The sequence below is a fragment of the Bufo bufo genome, chromosome 9, assembly GCF_905171765.1.
Source record: "Bufo bufo chromosome 9, aBufBuf1.1, whole genome shotgun sequence".
Classification (NCBI taxonomy): Eukaryota; Metazoa; Chordata; class Amphibia; order Anura; family Bufonidae; genus Bufo; species Bufo bufo.
In genome coordinates this window covers 90335899-90356745 of record NC_053397.1, presented here as the reverse complement: position 1 = coordinate 90356745, position 20847 = coordinate 90335899, and the positions used below count along the sequence as shown (strand labels likewise).

The following is a 20847-nucleotide window of genomic DNA, read 5'->3' as shown; positions in this document are numbered from 1 at the left end:
TGTACAGCGCTGTATAATGCTGTACAGCCTCTCTAGGGGGTGCATTTCCCCAGTAACTGGGGCTACTATGTCAAAAAAAAAAAAGTGAAGTTAAATGTCCCCCAGAGGTCTTGTATGACCTTATGGGGGATGCAAAGTGTAAAATAAAAAATGAAAGTGTTAAAATAAAAAAATGTTTCACATGTAAAAAAAAATAATTACCCAAGTAAGGAATAAAAAAAAAATATTTAAAAATAGAAAATAAATAAATAAAATAGACATATTTGGTATTGCCGCGTCCGTGACGGTCGGCTCTATAAATATATGACATGATCCTACCAGTCCGATAAACACCATAAAAAACAAATTATAAACTGTGTCAAAAAAAGCCATTTTTGTCAACTTACATCACAAAAAGTGCAACACCAAGTGATCGAAAAGGCGTATGTCCCAAAAAAATGAAAAAGCTATAGCTCTCAGAACATGGACACATTAAAACATCATTTTTTTGTTTAAAAAAGGCTATTATTGTGTTAAAGTGAAATAAATAAAAAAAAGTATACATATTAGGTATTGCCGTGTCCGTAACAGCCATCTCTATAAAAATATAGATGACCAAGGTCCCTTAACAAGTGGGAGGCACATATGCAAACTGTTGTAATTCCTACACCGTTCACCTGATTTGGATGTAAATACCCTCAAATTAAAGCTGACAGTCTGCAGTTAAAGCACATCTTGTTAGTTTCATTTCAAATCCATTGTGGTGGTGTATAGAGCCAAAAATGTTAGAATTGTGTCGATGTCCCAATATTTATGGACCTGACTGTATGTCAGATTTGCAAATTAGGCCTGGTCAGGAAGGGGGCAAATGGCCCAGATGTGAAGTGGTTAACATAATAAAAGCATTTTTGAAACAAAAAAAAAATCATGTTTTAGTGTCTCCATATTCTAAGAGCCTTAGTTTTTTTTTAGCTTTTGCCCGTTTGTTTTATGTAGGGGCTAATTTTTTGCGGGATGAGGTGACGGTTTGATTGGTACTATTTTGGGGGGCATACGCCTTTTTGATCGCTTGGTGTTGCACTTTTTGTGATGTAAGGTGACAAATTTTTTTTAGCACAGTATCTTTTAAAAAAAATTCTACGTTCAGGTGAGGTGGTGGATCATGTGATATTTTTATAGAGCCGTTACAGACGCGGCAATACCCAATATGTCTGTTTTGCTTTCCATTTTTTTCACAATTTTATGTTTTTATTTTGGGATTTTTATTTTTTTTGCCCCACTATGGGACTTCAACTTCTGGGGTTTGATCCCCTCTGCAATGCATTACAATACAACCTGTACTGCAATGCACTGGCTGTCAGCTTTTATGCTGACAGCCTGCCTGTGAGACCCAGCCTAAGGGCTGGATCTCACAAGCTTCTGGAGGCAAGCACCGATTAATATGGAAGGCATCGGGCTTGCCTTCTCTGCCATCGGGTCCCCGCCACTGCAGCGCGGGGACCTGTTGGAGATGCGGAGGGCACCCGTACTCGGTCAGCGGTATTAAGAGGTTAATAAGCCTGCATCGGTGTCTTCACCGATGCCGTCATATGCAGCAGGGACCTGGCTGTCAGTGACTGCCGGGTCCATGCCACTGATCGGGCGGGCGCAGCTCGTGCACCCGCCCGATCAGAAAGTGGACCCTTGTCAGCGATCATTCTGATTGGTTAGTCTGTATAGACTAACCAGTCAGATCGTGTATGTTGTTTGCAGGCTCTGGTCTCCACAGATCCTGACCGTGGAGATCAGAGCCGGCAATAAAGTATGGCTCTGACCCCCTCTATGCCACCCCGTCCGCTATCTGTGCCCCCTGCAGCCCCCTCCGTGCTCCTGTACCCCCACATTAAGAACTTGATGGCAGCAGCTCTGAAACGGAGTTGCCGCCATCAGCAGCGGGCATGAGCTGTAATGTACATCTGACACTCTGCTGCAACGGCGGAGATTGGTGCTGGCACTGATCCTTGCCGATAAACCCTTTAGGTGCTGCGGTGAATAGCTACTGCATGGGGTTAACAAAAGGAAGGAGCTCCCTCTCTCCCCCATCTGGACGCCGCACTGCGATGGCAGCATCCCGATGGTTACCATAGTAACTGGGCACCTTACAAAGACATCCAAGCTTGTCATGGAACCAAGACTCCCTGACAGGTCCTGCTGTAGGCAGAGTCCTGACCAAAGTGAATGCCAGTGTAAAACTGACAGTGCTATACTCTGCAATATGAGCATTGCAGAGTATAGTACAGCCATCAGCCCCACTGGATCTTCAAGATCCAAGTGGGACATGATAATGTAAATAAATGTATATAATGTAAATAAAAAGATCAATAAAAAATAAATTGCCTTTTCCCATATGGGCTCATTTATAATTGATTAAAAAATGAAAAAATTAAAATAAACTACACATAATCGCGGACAAGAATAGACATTTCTATCATATGGCCGGCCATGTGCAGTCTGCAAAATGCGGAAGCACATGGCCGGTATCCTGCGGTTCGCAAAACCCATAATGTCATGTGAATGTAGCCTAACTGTGCAGTCCTGGTTTACAAAGAGATGTAATGCTAATCTGAACCATGGTTTCCATGAATAGGCATTCAGTACAAACAGAAATGTATTGTGCAGACAAACAGAATTATACATAGAGTTACAGATAACAACACAGCTATGTATTCATTCCAATAAATAATATGTGATGGGAACGGCACTTTCATGATATGTCAAGGTCGTTTACAAAACTAATTGACATGAAAAACTGAGCAGCTTTACAATATGTATATAGTATAGATCCCAAGATACAGCATGTATTACACAGTTTCATTCACCGTACTCCAGGTACATATTGTAGCTATATATTCATTCCAGTAAATGGCATGACCTCCTGTCAAGCCCATTTTACAAAATGAACGTGAAAAATCTCGTATTGATCCCAGGACGCAGCAAATATTCCAGTTTCCTACTGGGAATGGTCAGATACCTTCTTTGCTTAGCTCCTATAAGGCAGTGGGATACTTAGCTTTACTACATCAGTTCACTGAATGGTGACCGAACTTCAAACTACAGTTCCCAGAATTCCAGTCACCAAAGTAAGTGCAATGCAGAAATTCAGAGCAATGGCCGGCAGCTGCATTGTAAGTACAGCTCTGAAACACAGGCTGGACCTGAGAAACAGTACAAGGGAAGTAACACGATGCATTTACAAAGTTACTAGAATTTTAAGGTGGATGAATATGGTTTTTAAAAGTGGACATATGCTTTTATACGGTGGAAAGACGTTAGTGCCATCTCTGTCCTTAAAATAAATCTCTACCTTGATCTCTGGAAAATACACTGCAGTGAATAAATAGAAATCTGATAAAAAAAAAAAAAAAAACATAAGAAATTTTAAGGGATTGACCCGGTTCCTATATTGATGACCTATCCTCAGAACAGGTCATCATATCAGATCAGTGGGGGTCCGACTCACACCATCTCCACCAATCAGCTTTTTCGGAGAGGAAGCAGCGCATTCTCTTCACGGTTTACCTGCTCGCTGTCGACATTGCAGAGGTAATCAGGTGTAATTGCAGCTCCTCTGTCCCATTCACTTCAATAGGAAGGAGCAGACAGAGTCTAACTGCTCCTTCCCACTGAAGTGAATGGGACAGCGGAGATGCAATTACACCTTGCCACTGCAATGTCAGCCTTGAGCAGGTACACAGTGAAGAGAATGCAGTGCTGTTCAGCAGGGTGCCGGATGTTGGACCCCCGCTGATCTGATAGGGATGACCGTTTTCAAAGGATAGGTCATTAATATAGGAATGGTGCCCATAGACAATGCAGCCCGACAGCGGGATCCACACTTGGCTTACAGAGAAGTGCCAGGCCTCAGCTGTACTTCAAACAGTATGTACAAGTGCGGCCTGGCAATTAGTGGTGAAGTGCACGTGTTCCCCGCTGTCTCGCCACATTGTGTATGGGTGGCCATACTAATAAGCCAGTAAAGCTAATCAACTTCCGAATACACTGATTGTTCAGTTGTTCACCATGTTCAAGACCCATGCTAACTGATAGTGAATTGAAACATTGTTTGCATTCAGAGACTGAAAACTAAAAGGTTTATTGCAGTGTATTGATATATCATAAAGCTATGATCAATTACAAACATTTTCCATTTAAAAAAATATATATAATTCCCTTATCTGTGAATGTGTTTGTGAGTTATCCACCCCCTTCCGGTCCTCAGCTGTGTCATGCGACCAACACTCAGACTCTCTAAATGACACAGCGTCTTTGTTCTATGGGAGCTTCGATGTCAGTCTCATAGGAATGAATAGTGAAACTGACTTCCTGTCCACACATAAAGCCCTGTGTCAGTTGTAGAGTCAGAGTGTTGGTCACATAACACAGCTGAGGACCGGAAGGGGGTGGATAACTCACAGATACCGCCATCAGTAAGATCTGAGGACCAGAAGGGAGGTTATAACTCACAACTACAGTCACAGATAAGAAGATTACCTTCACTACAATTTGCATCATGTACCTTTCTAAAGGGCCAGAGAATACAATTTCTGTGGGAGTGCTTCTTTAACCATTATTTACCCATGTAGTTCACCAGAGAGGTGAATATGAACATGAATATGAATGTGTTAAATTTCTTCAGAAATGTATTACTCTCTGGACGCAGATCAAACATGGGCATCAGTTAAAAAAAGAAAAAGCTGTATTTAGCATAACTTATATCACTCATCACTTATATCAGAATCCAAATCATTCTCTACATGAAGAGGATATACAATGGCGCTCCTATCACTGCTTAGTGGCATTTCTCCAGTCATCATATTTTGGAGGACATCAAGACTTCCACAAAGTTTCTTCACCTTAGGAATAGAAAAAAGAGTTTGAAGTGGTACATGAATAGCATCTCCTTCCAGGTATGGTGGATTGTCTTTGCTCTCCATAGTTTCTGCTAGATTTTGAAGACTAGAACACCAATGCGACATTACATATGGCTCCTTTTCATTGTCTGCTGTGTTGGTCTTGTCCTCTTCTTCAGGAAAAAGATTTTGTATAAAGTTGCTTTTCATTCGGTTTGCATGGGAGAGAGCAATGTTCAGTACTACGTTACGTAGGTATTTCTCCTCTCGAATACTTGGATATACTACCTGAAGAACCTATTCATATAGAGAAGAATAAATGTTACATTATTACTTGCATGAGGATTGCATGACTGATGTTAAAAATGAAAATCAGACATCATATAGTAGATGACAACCCCTTTTTAACAAAGCTAGAACCAGCCTCACATGGACCCAGAGAACTCCAAATTCAATGCTTCAATTGTTCTGCTAAATTTATTTCAAGCTGGCATCTTAGGGGACATGTCCTCTCTGCTGCAGATCTCTCCTTGTCACAGCTCAGGGGCGTGTCCTTTCTCAAGGGGCATGTCCTTTTTTTCTGCAGCAATCTCCTGTAACTGTGACAGCTTCTAACAGAATGGTATCATAGCAATTGAAGGATGGAACTGAGCATATGCAGCCATCTCAGTAGGTGGACATTGCACCTTAATTTTGTATACTGGATTCAAAAATTTAATAAGCTGGTTTATTAACGGTCAGAATGGAGAATTGTTGAACTGTGTGTATGTGAGACAAACATAATTTATGTTACTTATTAGTTCTCAGAACTATGTGTATCTGATGTTCTGGGAGTACAACTGGTTCTAGATACTTCTCAAGGATGAATAACTCAAGGATAAGATAAAGCTTTTTGAAATTAAATGTGCTTGATTTACAAATACCAAAAATGTTATGTTATTCTTATTATTAATCACGCGATGCTTACGTAAGTGATGAGAGCTGTGTTGGCTTGAGTCCTAGAAACTGGGTATAAGTATTTCTGTGTCCTCTCAATAAAGTCAAGACATTATTCTGATACAACCTTCAGTCTGTGTCGTTTATCTCTTCCGAGCACTCGCACCTTTACCTGATTTAGACCCCAGCAGGTCATAATAGTAGGGGTTTTGCCCCAACAACATGGACATTACTAAACAGATAAAACACCAGGAGGGCTCCATTATAATGGAGTAAAGAGAATAACTCACAACTGGAGCATTTTTGTAACAAAGTAAATTACAAAAGTAACTTGTTTTTCATATTGAATTATATTAAAATAACATTAATGTGGGCACAACCCTGTCAAAAGATTCAACATTCTCACCTACCCCTTTATAGTAGATACATACTGTTTATTCCACTACCACAACAGAGCGTTAAAGTTACACAGTAAGCTATATGCAATTGTAAGATATAAGCAAATACAATTCGTCCAGCAAAAACAAGCTCTCATACAGCTACATTGACAGAAAAATAAAAAAGTTATGGTGCTTGGAAGACAGGGGTGAAAAAAAAATTGCCACATCCAAACTGGCTGCAATGACAAGGGGTTAAAGGAAGTGGAAGAAAGGGAAATCTACAAAATTATAAAATATTGGTTTTCTTCCCATTCGATGAGTCTATGGTTTTCAAAAAATCTTCTGCGAGCTGAACAGCGAGCACTTTAAACTAATCCATTTTTCTACACTGACACAAAGCAATCACCAAAGCTAATACAAGCAAATGACAGACAAACGTCTAGGAGGCCATAGTGACCAGTCACTGCAGCTTCTAATTTTACAGTTTAAAAAATTAAAGCTGAACTGTGATTGGTTGTTATGGGTAAAGAACTACCTTCGCGTTAGACATTGAGGAGAACCATATTCAGCTGTATTCAGAACTTCCATAGAAGTGAAAGGAGAAATCTGTGCGCGTGCGGTGCATCTCCATTCATGGTGCTTGTGATATCATGTAAAACAAAGGTCAGAGGACCACCATTCAGAGGCAAGTGCAAGACCCAGGAGCAGGGTCTGCATATGTCCGCCAATTATAACATATCCTGTGAATAGGCCATAACTTTTCCTGGGAAAAATGGACACTAAGCTTAAAATGTCTCCGGATAAGAAATGTAAAGGGATTTCTGGTTTATGTATAATAATTGTCCATCTATTAGGTTAAGAATATCTGATATGTGGGGGTTGACACCTCCCACTCCTACAGATCAGCTGCTCTGCAGAACTACAGCTCCATCCATTGTGTGTAGTGTAGTTCTAGCACCGACTTCCAGTTTCGGAGCTACCGCAGAAGAGTTGATTGGCAGGGCCAATCCTGAGGCATCAATATAAAATGAAACGGAAAACTCCTTAGGGTACTTTCACACTAGCGTTTTTCTTTTCCGGCATAGAGTTCCGTCACAGGCGCTCTATACCGGAAAATAACTGATCAGGTATGTCCCCATGCATTCTGAATGGAGAGTAATCCGTTCAGTTTGCATCAGGATGTCTTCAGTTCAGTCGTTTTGACTGATCAGGCAAAAGAGAAAACAGTAGCATGCTACGGTTTTATCTCCGGCTAAAAAAACTGAAGACTTGCCTGAATGCCGGATCCGGCATTTTTTCCCATAGGAATGTATTAGTGCCGGATCCGGCATTCAGAATACCGGAATGCCGGATCCGTCCTTCCGGTATGCGCATGCGCAGACTGAAAAAAAGGTGAAAAAATAAATGCCAGATGACACCGGAAAGACGGATCCGGCATTTCAATGCATTTTTTCGACTGATCAGGCATTTTTAAGACTGATCAGGATCCTGATCAGTCTTAGGCTACTTTCACACTTGCGTTGTTCTTTTCCGGCATAGAGTTCCGTCACAGGGGCTCTATACCGGAAAAGAACTGATCAGGTATGTCCCCATGCATTCTGAATGGAGAGTAATCCGTTCAGTTTGCATCAGGATGTCTTCAGTTCAGTCGTTTTGACTGATCAGGCAAAAGAGAAAACCGTAGCATGCTACGGTTTTATCTCCGGCTAAAAAAACTGAAGACTTGCCTGAACGCCGGATCAGGCATTTTTTCCCATAGGAATGTATTAGTGCCGGATCCGGCATTCAGAATACCGGAATGCCGGATCCGTCCTTCCGGTATGCGCATGCGCAGACTGAAAAAAAAGGTGAAAAAATAAATGCCGGATCCGTTTTTGCCGGATGACACCGGAAAGACGGATCCGGCATTTCAATGCATTTTTTCGACTGATCAGGCATTTTTAAGACTGATTAGGATCCTGATCAGTCTTACTAATGCCATCAGTTAGCATACATTTTGCCTGATCCGGCAGGCAGTTCCGGCGACGGAACTGCTTGCCGGATCTCTCTGCCGCAAGTGTGAAAGTAGCCTTACTAATGCCATCAGTTAGCATACATTTTGCCTGATCCGGCAGGCAGTTCTGGCGACGGAACTGCTTGCCGGATCTCTCTGCCGCAAGTGTGAAAGTAGCCTTAGGCTACTTTTACACTTGCGTTGTTAATTCTGGTACTGAGATCCGGCAGAGGATCTCAATACCGGAATTAAACGGATCCATTTTGATTTTGAACATCAGGATGCATCCATTCCGTTAGGATGCGGTTGTGTGAAATCAAAATGGAAAAAAACTGATCTTTCACTATTGACTTACATTGTTTTCAGTGACGGATCGGTTTTTATCACCAGACACAAAACCGCAGCTTGCTGCCGGAACGGAAGACATCCTGATGCATCCTGAACGGATCTCTTTCCATTCAGAATGCATGAGGACTAAACAGAAACGTTTTTTTTCCGGTATTGAGATCCTCTGCCGGATCTCAACACCGGAAAACAAAAACGCAGGTGTGAAAGTAGCCTAAGAGTGTGTGATTACAAGGGTGCTTTTTGAGAGAAAATACAAACAATAGGATGAGAGAAAAAATAGTACATACTCTTTTATAACAATTTTTGTAGTTCTTTTTGTTATTCATGGATTCCTCGCTCTCGGTGTAGTTCTTCCTGAATATTCCAATTTGGGAGCAGTAACCAACGTCTTTACTTTCTGGTTTTGCCTCTCCAACCCCAGTAAACTCTACTGTGTAATTATACTGTCTAGATATATTCATTGCCCTGGGAAAACAAAAGAAAGGTTACAATCACAAAAACTAACATTGCAGATTTTATAGTGGAATATTTCTAGACTTGCCCTTTAAGGGGTTTTTCAGTACCATGTTTTTAGTTTTCAATCAACTTAACATATTAGAATAATAAAGTCCCACTTCCCTTTTACATCCTCCACTGACAGTTCCCTTGAATTCCTGCTGGTGTTAGCTTATGCTGCTCCAGTGATGACCTGACCATGGTAGCCAATCATTGTCCGCATACGACCAGTGATATGGCCGATACAACCAGTGACTGCATATACCGGTCCCCATCTACAGTCCAGGGACAGAACATAAATGGGGAATTGTGCTTCACAATAGAGAACTGAAGGTTCTGCCTACAATAGTGAGTTCCCAATGTGCAAGCCACAATTCACTGCAGTACTGTGCAAGCGCTGTATGTGGAGAAGACTGTAGAAAACGCATGAGGCTTTCTCCACGACTATCAAGGACAGATGAGTTCAGTTACAGATGAACATTGGACGCTTTCAAGCTGAATATATGCCTGATGGATATTTAAGGGCTCATTTGCATGAGGCACACAGTATTTTTCAATTTTTTTAGGTAATGCTGTGCTACTGAGAAAGGTCTGTACATGACCTAGAGCAGGGATCAGCAACCTCCAGCACTCCAGCTGTTGTGAAACTACAACTTCCAGAATGCACATTTGCCCTGCATGTTTTGGAAACACTCGTATAAGTGAATGGAGCATGCTGGGAGTTGTAGTTTCACAACAGCTAGAGTGTCGGAGGTTGCTGACCCTGAACCTAGAGCATGGTGGTAACACTTTGGGGGGGGGGGGGGGGGGGGAAGGGGAGTGATTAAACTGATGAAAGGTTCTCTTTTAGCAGAAAGTACTGTATGACATATGTCATCACTTACCATCTTTTACGCATATACTATTATACAATTCACACCACCCCCTCTCCTTACAGCCAAAATGGAGAGAAGCATCTTAACATATCGGAGGCAAAAAATCTCTGTCGTCAGGATTCGTCAGCATAATATCCTGCTATGCTATAAGTTCTGCAATTTGCGAGATCAGTGATGTCTGACATACCAGTCTTCAGGGTTATAGTCTACAGAACGGCATCTGTGTAACGTCACTCCACAAGTCAAATATATGAAAAAGGGAAATACAGAGAACCCCAAATGCAAAACTTCACCCTGCTTCCTATATGACTGCGTCAGCATAGTCCATATTTTAACTCCAGTCCATATTGCTCCAGAGCTTCTCGCCATGTAAAGCTACTTTTCAATATCTCTTGATAAAAAAAATCCCACTGTTTTGGTTTTACAGCTCCTAGGAAAACCTATGTGTCTCCATAGTAACAGACAAACTTTTTGCCCTGTGATCCTGCACTTATATTGCCTGCCATCTGTTCCCTACATAGGATAGCGCCAATGAATTGCATTTGTATGGAGTACACACTCAGGGCTCATGCACACGACCGTATGTATTTTGCAGTCGGCAAAAAACGGATCCGCAAAAAATATGGATGACGTCCGTGTGCTTTCCGTATTTTGCAGAACAGAACAGCTGTCTCCTAACAGAACAGTACTATGCTTGTCTGTAATGTGGACAATAACGTGGCCCCTGTCGCACACTGCCAGAAATGGCAAGGAGCCTGCGCATGTGTGGATTTCACCATTCGCTACTGTGGGACTGTCACAAGTAGCCAAGCATTACTTGCCTATTTTCAATCCCATAGTAGTGAATGGAGAGGCCCACATATGAGCAGCCTCCTCGCCATTCCTGGAGGTGCGGTGGAAGCCACGTAGGGTTGGAATCAGACCTTCATGCAGTTCCATATTCTGTGAATATGCCATAAATGTCCAGAAGCATCAACCCCTTTAAGATGCACCTCAGAAATTAGACATTGTGACTGACAAATATATATATGTATATATCTCTTATATATATAAAAATGAGTTTCTGTCTGACAGTTTTACTCCAGGTTTCTATAACAACCCAGCCATATTTCTTTACTGCTTAAAAGGGAGGTCACAGTGAAAGTCACAGTTAAAGGGGCGGTCACAGTTAACCACTTAAGGACCACAGGTTTATACCCCCCTAAAGACCAGGCCCTTTTTTACAATTCTGCACTACACTACTTTCACCGTTTATTGCTCGGTCATGCAACTTACCACCCAAATGAATTTTACCACCTTTTCTTCTCACTAATAGAGCTTTCATTTGGTGGTATTTCATTGCTGCTGACATTTTTACTTTTTTTGTTATTAATCGAAATTTAACGATTTTTTTGCAAAAAAATGACATTTTTCACTTTCAGTTGTAAAATTTTGCAAAAAAAACGAGATCCATATAGAAATTTTGCTCTAAATTTATAGTTCTACATGTCTTTGATAAAAAAAAAATGTTTGGGTAAAAAAAAAATGGTTTGGGTAAAAGTTATAGCGTTTACAAACTATGGTACAAAAATGTGAATTTCCGCTTTTTGAAGCAGCTCTGACTTTCTGAGCACCTGTCATGTTTCCTGAGGTTCTACAATGCCCAGACAGTACAAACACCCCACAAATGACCCCATTTCGGAAAGTACACACCCTAAGGTATTCGCTGATGGGCATAGTGAGTTCATAGAACTTTTTATTTTTTGTCACAAGTTAGCGGAAAATGATGATTTTTTTTTTTTTTCTTACAAAGTCTCATATTCCACTAACTTGTGACAAAAAATAAAAACTTCTATGAACTCACTATGCCCATCACGAAATACCTTGGGGTCTCTTCTTTCCAAAATGGGGTCACCTGTGGGGTAGTTATACTGCCCTGGCATTCTAGGGGCCCAAATGTGTGGTAAGGAGTTTGAAATCAAATTCTGTAAAAAATGACCTGTGAAATCCGAAAGGTGCTCTTTGGAATATGGGCCCCTTTGCCCACCTAGGCTGCAAAAAGTGTCACACATCTGGTATCTCTGTATTCAGGAGAAGTTGAGGAATGTGTTTTGGGGTGTCTTTTTACATATACCCATGCTGGGTGAGATAAATATCTTGGTCAAATGCCAACTTTGTATAAAAAAAATGGGAAAAGTTGTCTTTTGCCAAGATATTTCTCTCACCCAGCATGGGTATATGTAAAATGACACCCCAAAACACATTCCCCACCTTCTCCTGAGTACGGCGATACCAGATGTGTGACACTTTTTTGCAGCCTAGGTGGGCAAAGGGGCCCATATTCCAAAGAGCACCTTTAGGATTTCACAGGTCATTTTTTACAGAATTTGATTTCAAACTCCTTACCACACATTCGGGCCCCTAGAATGCCAGGGCAGTATAACTACCCCACAAGTGACCCCATTTTGGAAAGAAGACACCCCAAGGTATTCCGTGAGGGGCATGGCAAGTTCCTAGAATTTTTTTTTTTTGTCACAAGTTAGTGGAAAATGATGATTATTTTTTTTTTTTTTTTTTTATACAAAGTCTCATATTCCACTAACTTGTGACAAAAAATAAAAACTTCCATGAACTCACTATGCCCATCAGCGAATACCTTGGGGTCTCTTCTTTCCAAAATGGGGTCACTTGTGGGGTAGTTATACTGCCCTGGCATTCTAGGGGCCCGAATGTGTGGTAAGGAGTTTGAAATCAAATTCTGTAAAAAATGACCTGTGAAATCCGAAAGGTGCTCTTTGGAATATGGGCCCCTTTGCCCACCTAGGCTGCAAAAAAGTGTCACACATCTGGTATCGCCGTACTCAGGAGAAGTTGAGGAATGTGTTTTGGGGTGTCTTTTTACATATACCCATGCTGGGTGAGATAAATATCTTGGTCAAATGCCAACTTTGTAAAGAAAAAATGGGAAAAGTTGTCTTTTGCCAAGATATTTCTCTCACCCAGCAGGGGTATATGTAAAATGACACCCCAAAACACATTCCCCACCTTCTCCTGAGTACGGGGATACCAGATGTGTGACACTTTTTTGCAGCCTAGGTGGGCAAAGGGGCCCATATTCCAAAGAGCACCTTTCGGATTTCACAGGTCATTTTTTACAGAATTTGATTTCAAACTCCTTACCACACATTTGGGCCCCTAGAATGCCAGGGCAGTATAACTACCCCACAAGTGACCCCATTTTGGAAAGAAGAGACCCCAAGTTATTCGTTGATGGGCATAGTGAGTTCATGGAAGTTTTTATTGTTTGTCACAAGTTAGTGGAATATGAGACTTTGTATGAAAAAAAAAAAAAAAAATCAGCATTTTCCACTAACTTGTGACAAAAAATAAAAAATTCTAGGAACTCGCCATGCCCCTCAAGGAATACCTTGGGGTGTCTTCTTTCCAAAATGGGGTCACTTGTGGGGTAGTTATACTGCCCTGGCATTTTCCAGGGGCCCTAATGTGTGGTAAGTAGGTAAATGACCTGTGAAATCCTAAAGGTGCTCTTTGGAATATGGGCCCCTTTGCCCACCTAGGCTGCAAAAAAGTGTCACACATGTGGTATCGCCGTATTCAGGAGAAGTTGGGGAATGTGTTTTGGGGTGTCATTTTACATATACCCATGCTGGGTGAGAGAAATATCTTGGCAAAAGACAACTTTTCCCATTTTTTTTATACAAAGTTGGCATTTGACCAAGATATTTCTCTCACCCAGCATGGGTATATGTAAAATGACACCCCAAAACACATTCCCCAACTTCTCCTGAGTACGGTGATACCAGATGTGTGACACTTTTTTGAAGCCTAGATGCGCAAAGGTGCCCAAATTCCTTTTAGGAGGGCATTTTTAGACATATGGATACCAGACTTCTTCTCACGCTTTGGGGCCCCTAGAATGCCAGGGCAGTATAAATACCCCACATGTGACCCCATTTTGGAAAGAAGACACCCCAAGGTATTCAATGAGGGGCATGGCGAGTTCATAGAAATTTTTTTTTTTTTGGCACAAGTTAGCGGAAATTGATATTTTTAATTTTTTTCTCACAAAGTCTCCCGTTCCGCTAACTTGGGACAAAAATTTCAATCTTTCATGGACTCAATATGCCCCTCACGGAATACCTGGGGGTGTCTTCTTTCCGAAATGGGGTCACATGTGGGGTATTTATACTGCCCTGGCATTCTAGGGGCCCTAAAGCGTGAGAAGAAGTCTGGAATATAAATGTCTAAAAAATTTTACGCATTTGGTTTCCGTGAGGGGTATGGTGAGTTCATGTGAGATTTTATTTTTTGACACAAGTTAGTGGAATATGAGACTTTGTAAGAAAAAAAAAAAATAATTCCGCTAACTTGGGCCAAAAAAATGTCTGAATGGAGCCTTACAGGGGGGTGATCAATGACAGGGGGGTGATCAATGACAGGGGGGGTGATCAATGACAGGGGGGGTGATCAATGACAGGGGGGTGATCAATGACAGGGGGGTGATCAGGGAGTCTATATGGGGTGATAACCACAGTCATTGATCATGCCCGTGTAAGGCTTCATTCAGACGTCCGTATGCGTTTTGCGGATCCGATCCATCTATCAGTGGATCCGTAAAAATCATGCGGACGTCTGAATGGAGCTTGACAGGGGGGTAATCAATGACAGGGGGGTGATCAGGGAGTCTATATGGGGTGATCACCACAGTCATTGATCACGCCCCTGTAAGGCTTCATTCAGACGTCCGGATGCGTTTTGCGGATCCGATCCATCTATCAGTGCATCCGTAAAAATCATGCGGACATCTGAATGGAGCTTTACAGGGGGGTGATCAGGGAGTCTATATGGGGTGATCACCACAGTCATTGATCATGCCCCTGTAAGGCTTCATTCAGACGTCCGGATGCGTTTTGCGGATCCGATCCATATATCAGTGCATCCGTAAAAATCATGCGGACATCTGAATGGAGCTTTACAGGGGGGTGATCAGGGAGTCTATATGGGGTGATCACCACAGTCATTGATCATGCCCCTGTAAGGCTTCATTCAGACGTCCGGATGCGTTTTGCGGATCCGATCCATCTATCAGTGCATCCGTAAAAATCATGCGGACATCTGAATGGAGCTTTACAGGGGGGTGATCAGGGAGTCTATATGGGGTGATCACCACAGTCATTGATCATGCCCCTGTAAGGCTTCATTCAGACGTCCGGATGCGTTTTGCGGATCCGATCCATCTATCAGTGGATCCGTAAAAATCATGCGGACATCTGAATGGAGCTTTACAGGGGGTTGATCAATGACAGGGGGGTAATCAATGACAGGGGGGTGATCAGGGAGTCTATATGGGGTGATCACCACAGTCATTGATCACGCCCCTGTAAGGCTTCATTCAGACGTCCGGATGCGTTTTGCGGATCCGATCCATCTATCAGTGGATCCGTAAAAATCATGCGGACATCTGAATGGAGCTTTACAGGGGGTTGATCAATGACAGGGGGGTAATCAATGACAGGGGGGTGATCAGGGAGTCTATATGGGGTGATCACCACAGTCATTGATCACGCCCCTGTAAGGCTTCATTCAGACGTCCGGATGCATTTTGCGGATCCGATCCATCTATCAGTGGATCCGTAAAAATCATGCGGACGTCTGAATGGAGCTTTACAGGGGGGTAATCAATGACAGGGGGGTGATCAGGGAGTCTATATGGGGTGATCACCACAGTCATTGATCACGCCCCTGTAAGGCTTCATTCAGACGTCCGGATGCGTTTTGCGGATCCGATCCATCTATCAGTGGATCCGTAAAAATCATGCGGACGTCTGAATGGAGCTTTACAGGGGGGTAATCAATGACAGGGGGGTAATCAATGACAGGGGGGTGATCAGGGAGTCTATATGGGGTGATCAGGGGTGATCAGGGGCTAATAAGTGACGGGGGGGGGGGTGTAGTGTAGTGGTGCTTGGTGCTACTTTACTGAGCTACCTGTGTCCTCTGGTGGTCGATCCAAACAAAGGGGACCACCAGAGGACCAGGTAGCAGGTATATTAGACGCTGTTATCAAAACAGCGTCTAATATACCTGTTAGGGGTTAAAAAAAACACATCTCCAGCCTGCCAGCGAACGATCGCCGCTGGCAGGCTGGAGATCAACTCTCTTACCTTCCGTTCCTGTGAGCGCGCGCGCCTGTGTGCGCGCGTTCACAGGAAATCTCGGCTCACGCGAGATGACGCCTATTGGCGTTAGTGTGACCTGGGAGCGCCGCAGAAATGACGCCTTTCGGCGTTAGCGTGACGGTAAGTGGTTAAAGTCAAAGTTAAAGGGGCGGTGAAAGTCACAGTTAAAGGGGCAGTCACAGTTAAAGTCAAAGTTAAAGGGGCGGTGAAAGTGAAAGTCACAGTTAAAGGGGTGGTCACAGTTAAAGGGGCGGTAACAGTGAAAGTCACAGTTAAAGGGGCGGTCACAATTAAAGTCAAAGTTAAAGGGGCGGTGAAAGTGACAGTTAAAGGGGCAGTCACAGTGAAAGTCACAGTTAAAGTCAAAGTTAAAGGGGCGGTGAAAGTGAAAGTCACAGTTAAAGGGGTGGTCACAGTTAAAGGGGCGGTAACAGTGAAAGTCACAGTTAAAGGGGCGATCACAGTGAAAGTCACAGTTAAAGGGGCGGTCACTGTGAAAGTCACTGTTAAAGTCACAGTTAAAGGGGCGGGCACTGTAGAGGTCACTGTTATGGGGGAAACTGTTGATATTTTTTTACGACACACGGAAACATAAAATGAAATAGATGAAATATACCCGTGCGAAGCCGGGTCCTTCTGCTAGTCGCTTATATATAAAAATTAGTTTCTGTCTGTCTAGACGTTCTTTATGTGCGACCAAACGACTGGACCGATCTTCACCAAATTTGGCACACTGGTACATCAGGTGTCCAGGAAGGTTTTAGACCTGTAGTCTCAGCTCTCTAGGACGCACCGTTACTGAGATATTCCCAAAATATTGCCCCTCCCCCAAATACAATTAAAGGGGCGGTCACAACGAAAGTCACAGTTAAAGGGGCGGTCACAACGAAAGTCACAGTTAAAGGAGCGGTCACAGTGAAAGTCACAGTTAAAGGGGCGGTCACAGCGAAAGTCACAGTTAAAGGGGCGGTCACAGCGAAAGTCACAGTTAAAGGGGCGGTCACAGCGAAAGTCACAGTTAAAGGGGCGGTCACAGTAAAAGTCAGTTAAAGTGGCTGTCACAATGAAAGTCAGTTAAAGGGGCGGTCACAGTAAAAGTCACAGTTAAAGGGGCGGTCACAGTGAAAGTCACAGTTAAAGGGGCGGTCACAGTGAAAGTCACAGTTAAAGGGGCGGCCACTGTTAAAAGGGTGGTCACGGTGAAAGTCACAGTTAAAGGGGCGGCCACTTTGAAAGTCAATGTTAAAGGGGCGGTCACTGTGAAAGTCAATGTTAAGGGGGCTGTCACTGTGAAAGTCACTGTTAAGGAAAGGTCACTGTGAAAGTCACTGTTAAAGGGGCGGCCACTGTAAAAGTCACTGTTAAAGGGGCGGTCACTGTGAAAGTCACTGTTAAAGGGGCGGCCACTGTAAAAGTCACAGTTAAAGGGGCGGCCACTTTGAAAGTCAATGTTAAAGGGGCGGCCACTTTGAAAGTCAATGTTAAAGGGGCGGTCACTGTGAAAGTCACTGTTAAGGGGGCGGTCACTGTGAAAGTCACTGTTAAGGGGAGGTCACTGTGAAAGTCACTGTTAAAGGGGCGGTCACTGTGAAAGTCACTGTTAAAGGGGCGGCCACTGTAAAAGTCACTGTTAAAGGGGCGGTCACTGTGAAAGTCACTGTTAAAGGGGTGGCGACTTTGAAAGTCACTGTTAAAGGGGCAGTCACTGTTAAAGGGGCGGTCACTGTGAAAGTCACTGTTAAAGGGGTGCCGACTTTGAAAGTCCCTGTTAAAGGGGCAGTCACTGTTAAAGGGGCGGTCACTGTGAAAGTCACAGTTAAAGGGGCGTCCACTGTTAAAGGAGCGGTCACTGTGAAAGTCAATGTTAAAGGGGCGGTCACTCTGAAAGTCAATGTTAGGTCTGTGAACCAGACCTAGCTATTGATGCGTTTTTTCAATTCTGCCTGAAAAAGCATTTCTTCAAAATACCGGGGTATATATCTTTAAAAGGAACAAGTCCGAAACCAATTCCAAGCGGTTTCAGCTACAAACTATCGGCAAAGTGGATTGATTTATACTGACATGCCTAATATAGGTAACTAATTTTGTGATCAAATTCGGACCGCATACCAAAAGAACTCTGCTGCATCAGCTTCTATTGCGCTATCGACCAACAAACCACCTTCCGGGAGGTCACATGAGACGCTGTGTAGAGCGAGTTCGGAGCCCATTCCGCAACGAGAGCCGGTGGAGTAACATCAGGTGGAGGCGGGGGTACTAACATCAGCGGGCGACATTTGAATACAGCATCTTCCACACCAATAACCGCAAAAAGGACGTTCCTTGAACCATCTTGGTTCCAACAACCGGTAAAATAGTACATCAGTACTAAACTTTTTAATTATATATTTGAAATCTGCAGAAAAACGCCAACAACACTAGCCAAAGGTCTTATACATCTTTGGAGTACTCCAGTCGTATAGGTTGTGCGAGAGCTCCGCACTGTTTATGTCTATACATGTAATTATGCTGATATGTTGACATTAATTTTAAGTGAATTTTAAATGCGTAATAAATTCATGTACGCAAAAATACTGTGAGACAGCCTAAATTATTTTAAATTTGCTCTTTTATCAGTTGGTAACTGATAGGCTGGGCTCCAGTAGTTTGCTGGTAGAGCTTTTCTTAATATATATTATTAGTCTATATCTCAAAATGATCTATGGCACACCAATGATTTGTCTTGCAAAGTGGTGCTTTAATACATCTTGTATATCTTTACATAATCAATTGTCATCCAGATATAGAGACTACATAAGTAGATTATTGGCCATATAAAAAGTCCAGTTTCGGTCAAAACTGACCTTTTTCAAGGGATCTGTGGCCGGTGCATAAGAGAGGCAGTCTGGATGAATTGTACAGTGCTGCAGAATATGTTGGCACTACAGGGAGCGCAGAATTATTAGGCAAGTTGTATTTTTGAGGATTAATTTTATTATTGAACAACAACCATGTTCTCAATGAACCCAAAAAACTCATTAATATCAAAGCTGAATATTTTTGGAAGTAGTTTTTAGTTTGTTTTTAGTTTTAGCTATTTTAGGGGGATATCTGTGTGTGCAGGTGACTATTACTGTGCATAATTATTAGGCAACTTAACAAAAAAATATATATACCCATTTCAATTATTTATTTTTACCAGTAAAAACCAATATAACATCTCAACATTCACAAATATACATTTCTGACATTTCAAAAACAAAACAAAAACAAATCAGTGACCAATATAGCCACCTTTCTTTGCAAGGACACTCAAAAGCCTGCCATCCATGGATTCTGTCAGTGTTTTGATCTGTTCACCATCAACATTGCGTGCAGCAGCAACCACAGCCTCCCAGACACTGTTCAGAGAGGTGTACTGTTTTCCCTCCTTGTAAATCTCACATTTGATGATGGACCACAGGTTCTTAATGGGGTTCAGATCAGGTGAACAAGGAGGCCATGTCATTAGATTTTCTTCTTTTATACCCTTTCTTGCCAGCCACGCTGTGGAGTACTTGGACGCGTGTGATGGAGCATTGTCCTGCATGAAAATCATGTTTTTCTTGAAGGATGCAGACTTCTTCCTGTACCACTGCTTGAAGAAGGTGTCTTCCAGAAACTGGCAGTAGGACTGGGAGTTGAGCTTGACTCCATCCTCAACCCGAAAAGGCCCCACAAGCTCATCTTTGATGATACCAGCCCAAACCAGTACTCCACCTCCACCTTGCTGGCGTCTGAGTCGGACTGGAGCTCTCTGCCCTTTACCAATCCAGCCACAGGCCCATCCATCTGGCCCATCAAGACTCACTCTCATTTCATCAGTCCATAAAACCTTAGAAAAATCAGTCTTGAGATATTTCTTGGCCCAGTCTTGACGTTTCAGCTTGTGTGTCTTGTTCAGTGGTGGTCGTCTTTCAGCCTTTCTTACCTTGGCCATGTCTCTGAGTATTGCACACCTTGTGCTTTTGGGCACTCCAGTGATGTTGCAGCTCTGAAATATGGCCAAACTCGTGGCAAGTGGCATCTTGGCAGCTGCACGCTTGACTTTTCTCAGTTCATGGGCAGTTATTTTGCGCCTTGGTTTTTCCACACGCTTCTTGCGACCCTGTTGACTATTTTGAATGAAACGCTTGATTGTTCGATGATCACGCTTCAGAAGCTTTGCAATTTTAAGAGTGCTGCATCCCTCTGCAAGATATCTCACTATTTTTGACTTTTCTGAGCCTGTCAAGTCCTTCTTTTGACCCATTTTGCCAAAGGAAAGGAAGTTGCCTAATAATTATGCACACCTAATATAGGGTGTTGATGTCATTAGACCACACCCCTTCTCATTACAGAGATGCACATCACCTAATATGCTTAATTGGTAGTAGGCTTTCGAGCCTATACAGCTTGGAGTAAGACAACATGCATAAAGAGGATGATGTGGTCAAAATACTCATTTGCCTAATAATTCTGCACGCAGTGTATATAAATAAAGATTATTATTATTAAAAATTAATGAGAATATGGCATCTCACCAGCTCTGAAATTCTTTTCTGTTCCACTCAAACTTGTGGTCTGGGTGTCTGAAGCGTGGATTTTCAGACAGTAAGACATTAAACTCAACATTTGGAGTGCTGATCACTGCAGCATTAGGAGCCATAAAACCGAACAGTACATCCTGGAATTCTTCAAGGACATCAGATTCCAGGTGTTCGATCCTTCATAGGGATACATAAATGAAAGTTACTTTTGCAGATGATAAAACAG

General features: G+C 42.6%; 1 protein-coding gene across 1 annotated transcript in view; it reads right to left on the bottom strand.

The window, feature by feature from the left end:
- Positions 1 to 4458: 4458 nt before the first annotated feature.
- HENMT1 (HEN methyltransferase 1) overlaps positions 4459 to 20847 on the bottom strand; it is an 80566-nt gene continuing 64177 nt past the window's right edge. The window contains exons 5-7 of the mRNA XM_040407096.1: positions 20616 to 20798; positions 8813 to 8990; positions 4459 to 5165 (exon numbers count right to left, since the gene is read on the bottom strand). Of these exons, the coding sequence (XP_040263030.1) occupies positions 4734 to 5165; positions 8813 to 8990; positions 20616 to 20798 (793 nt within the window). The 3' untranslated portion in view covers positions 4459 to 4733. The remainder of the gene's footprint in view (positions 5166 to 8812; positions 8991 to 20615; positions 20799 to 20847) is intronic.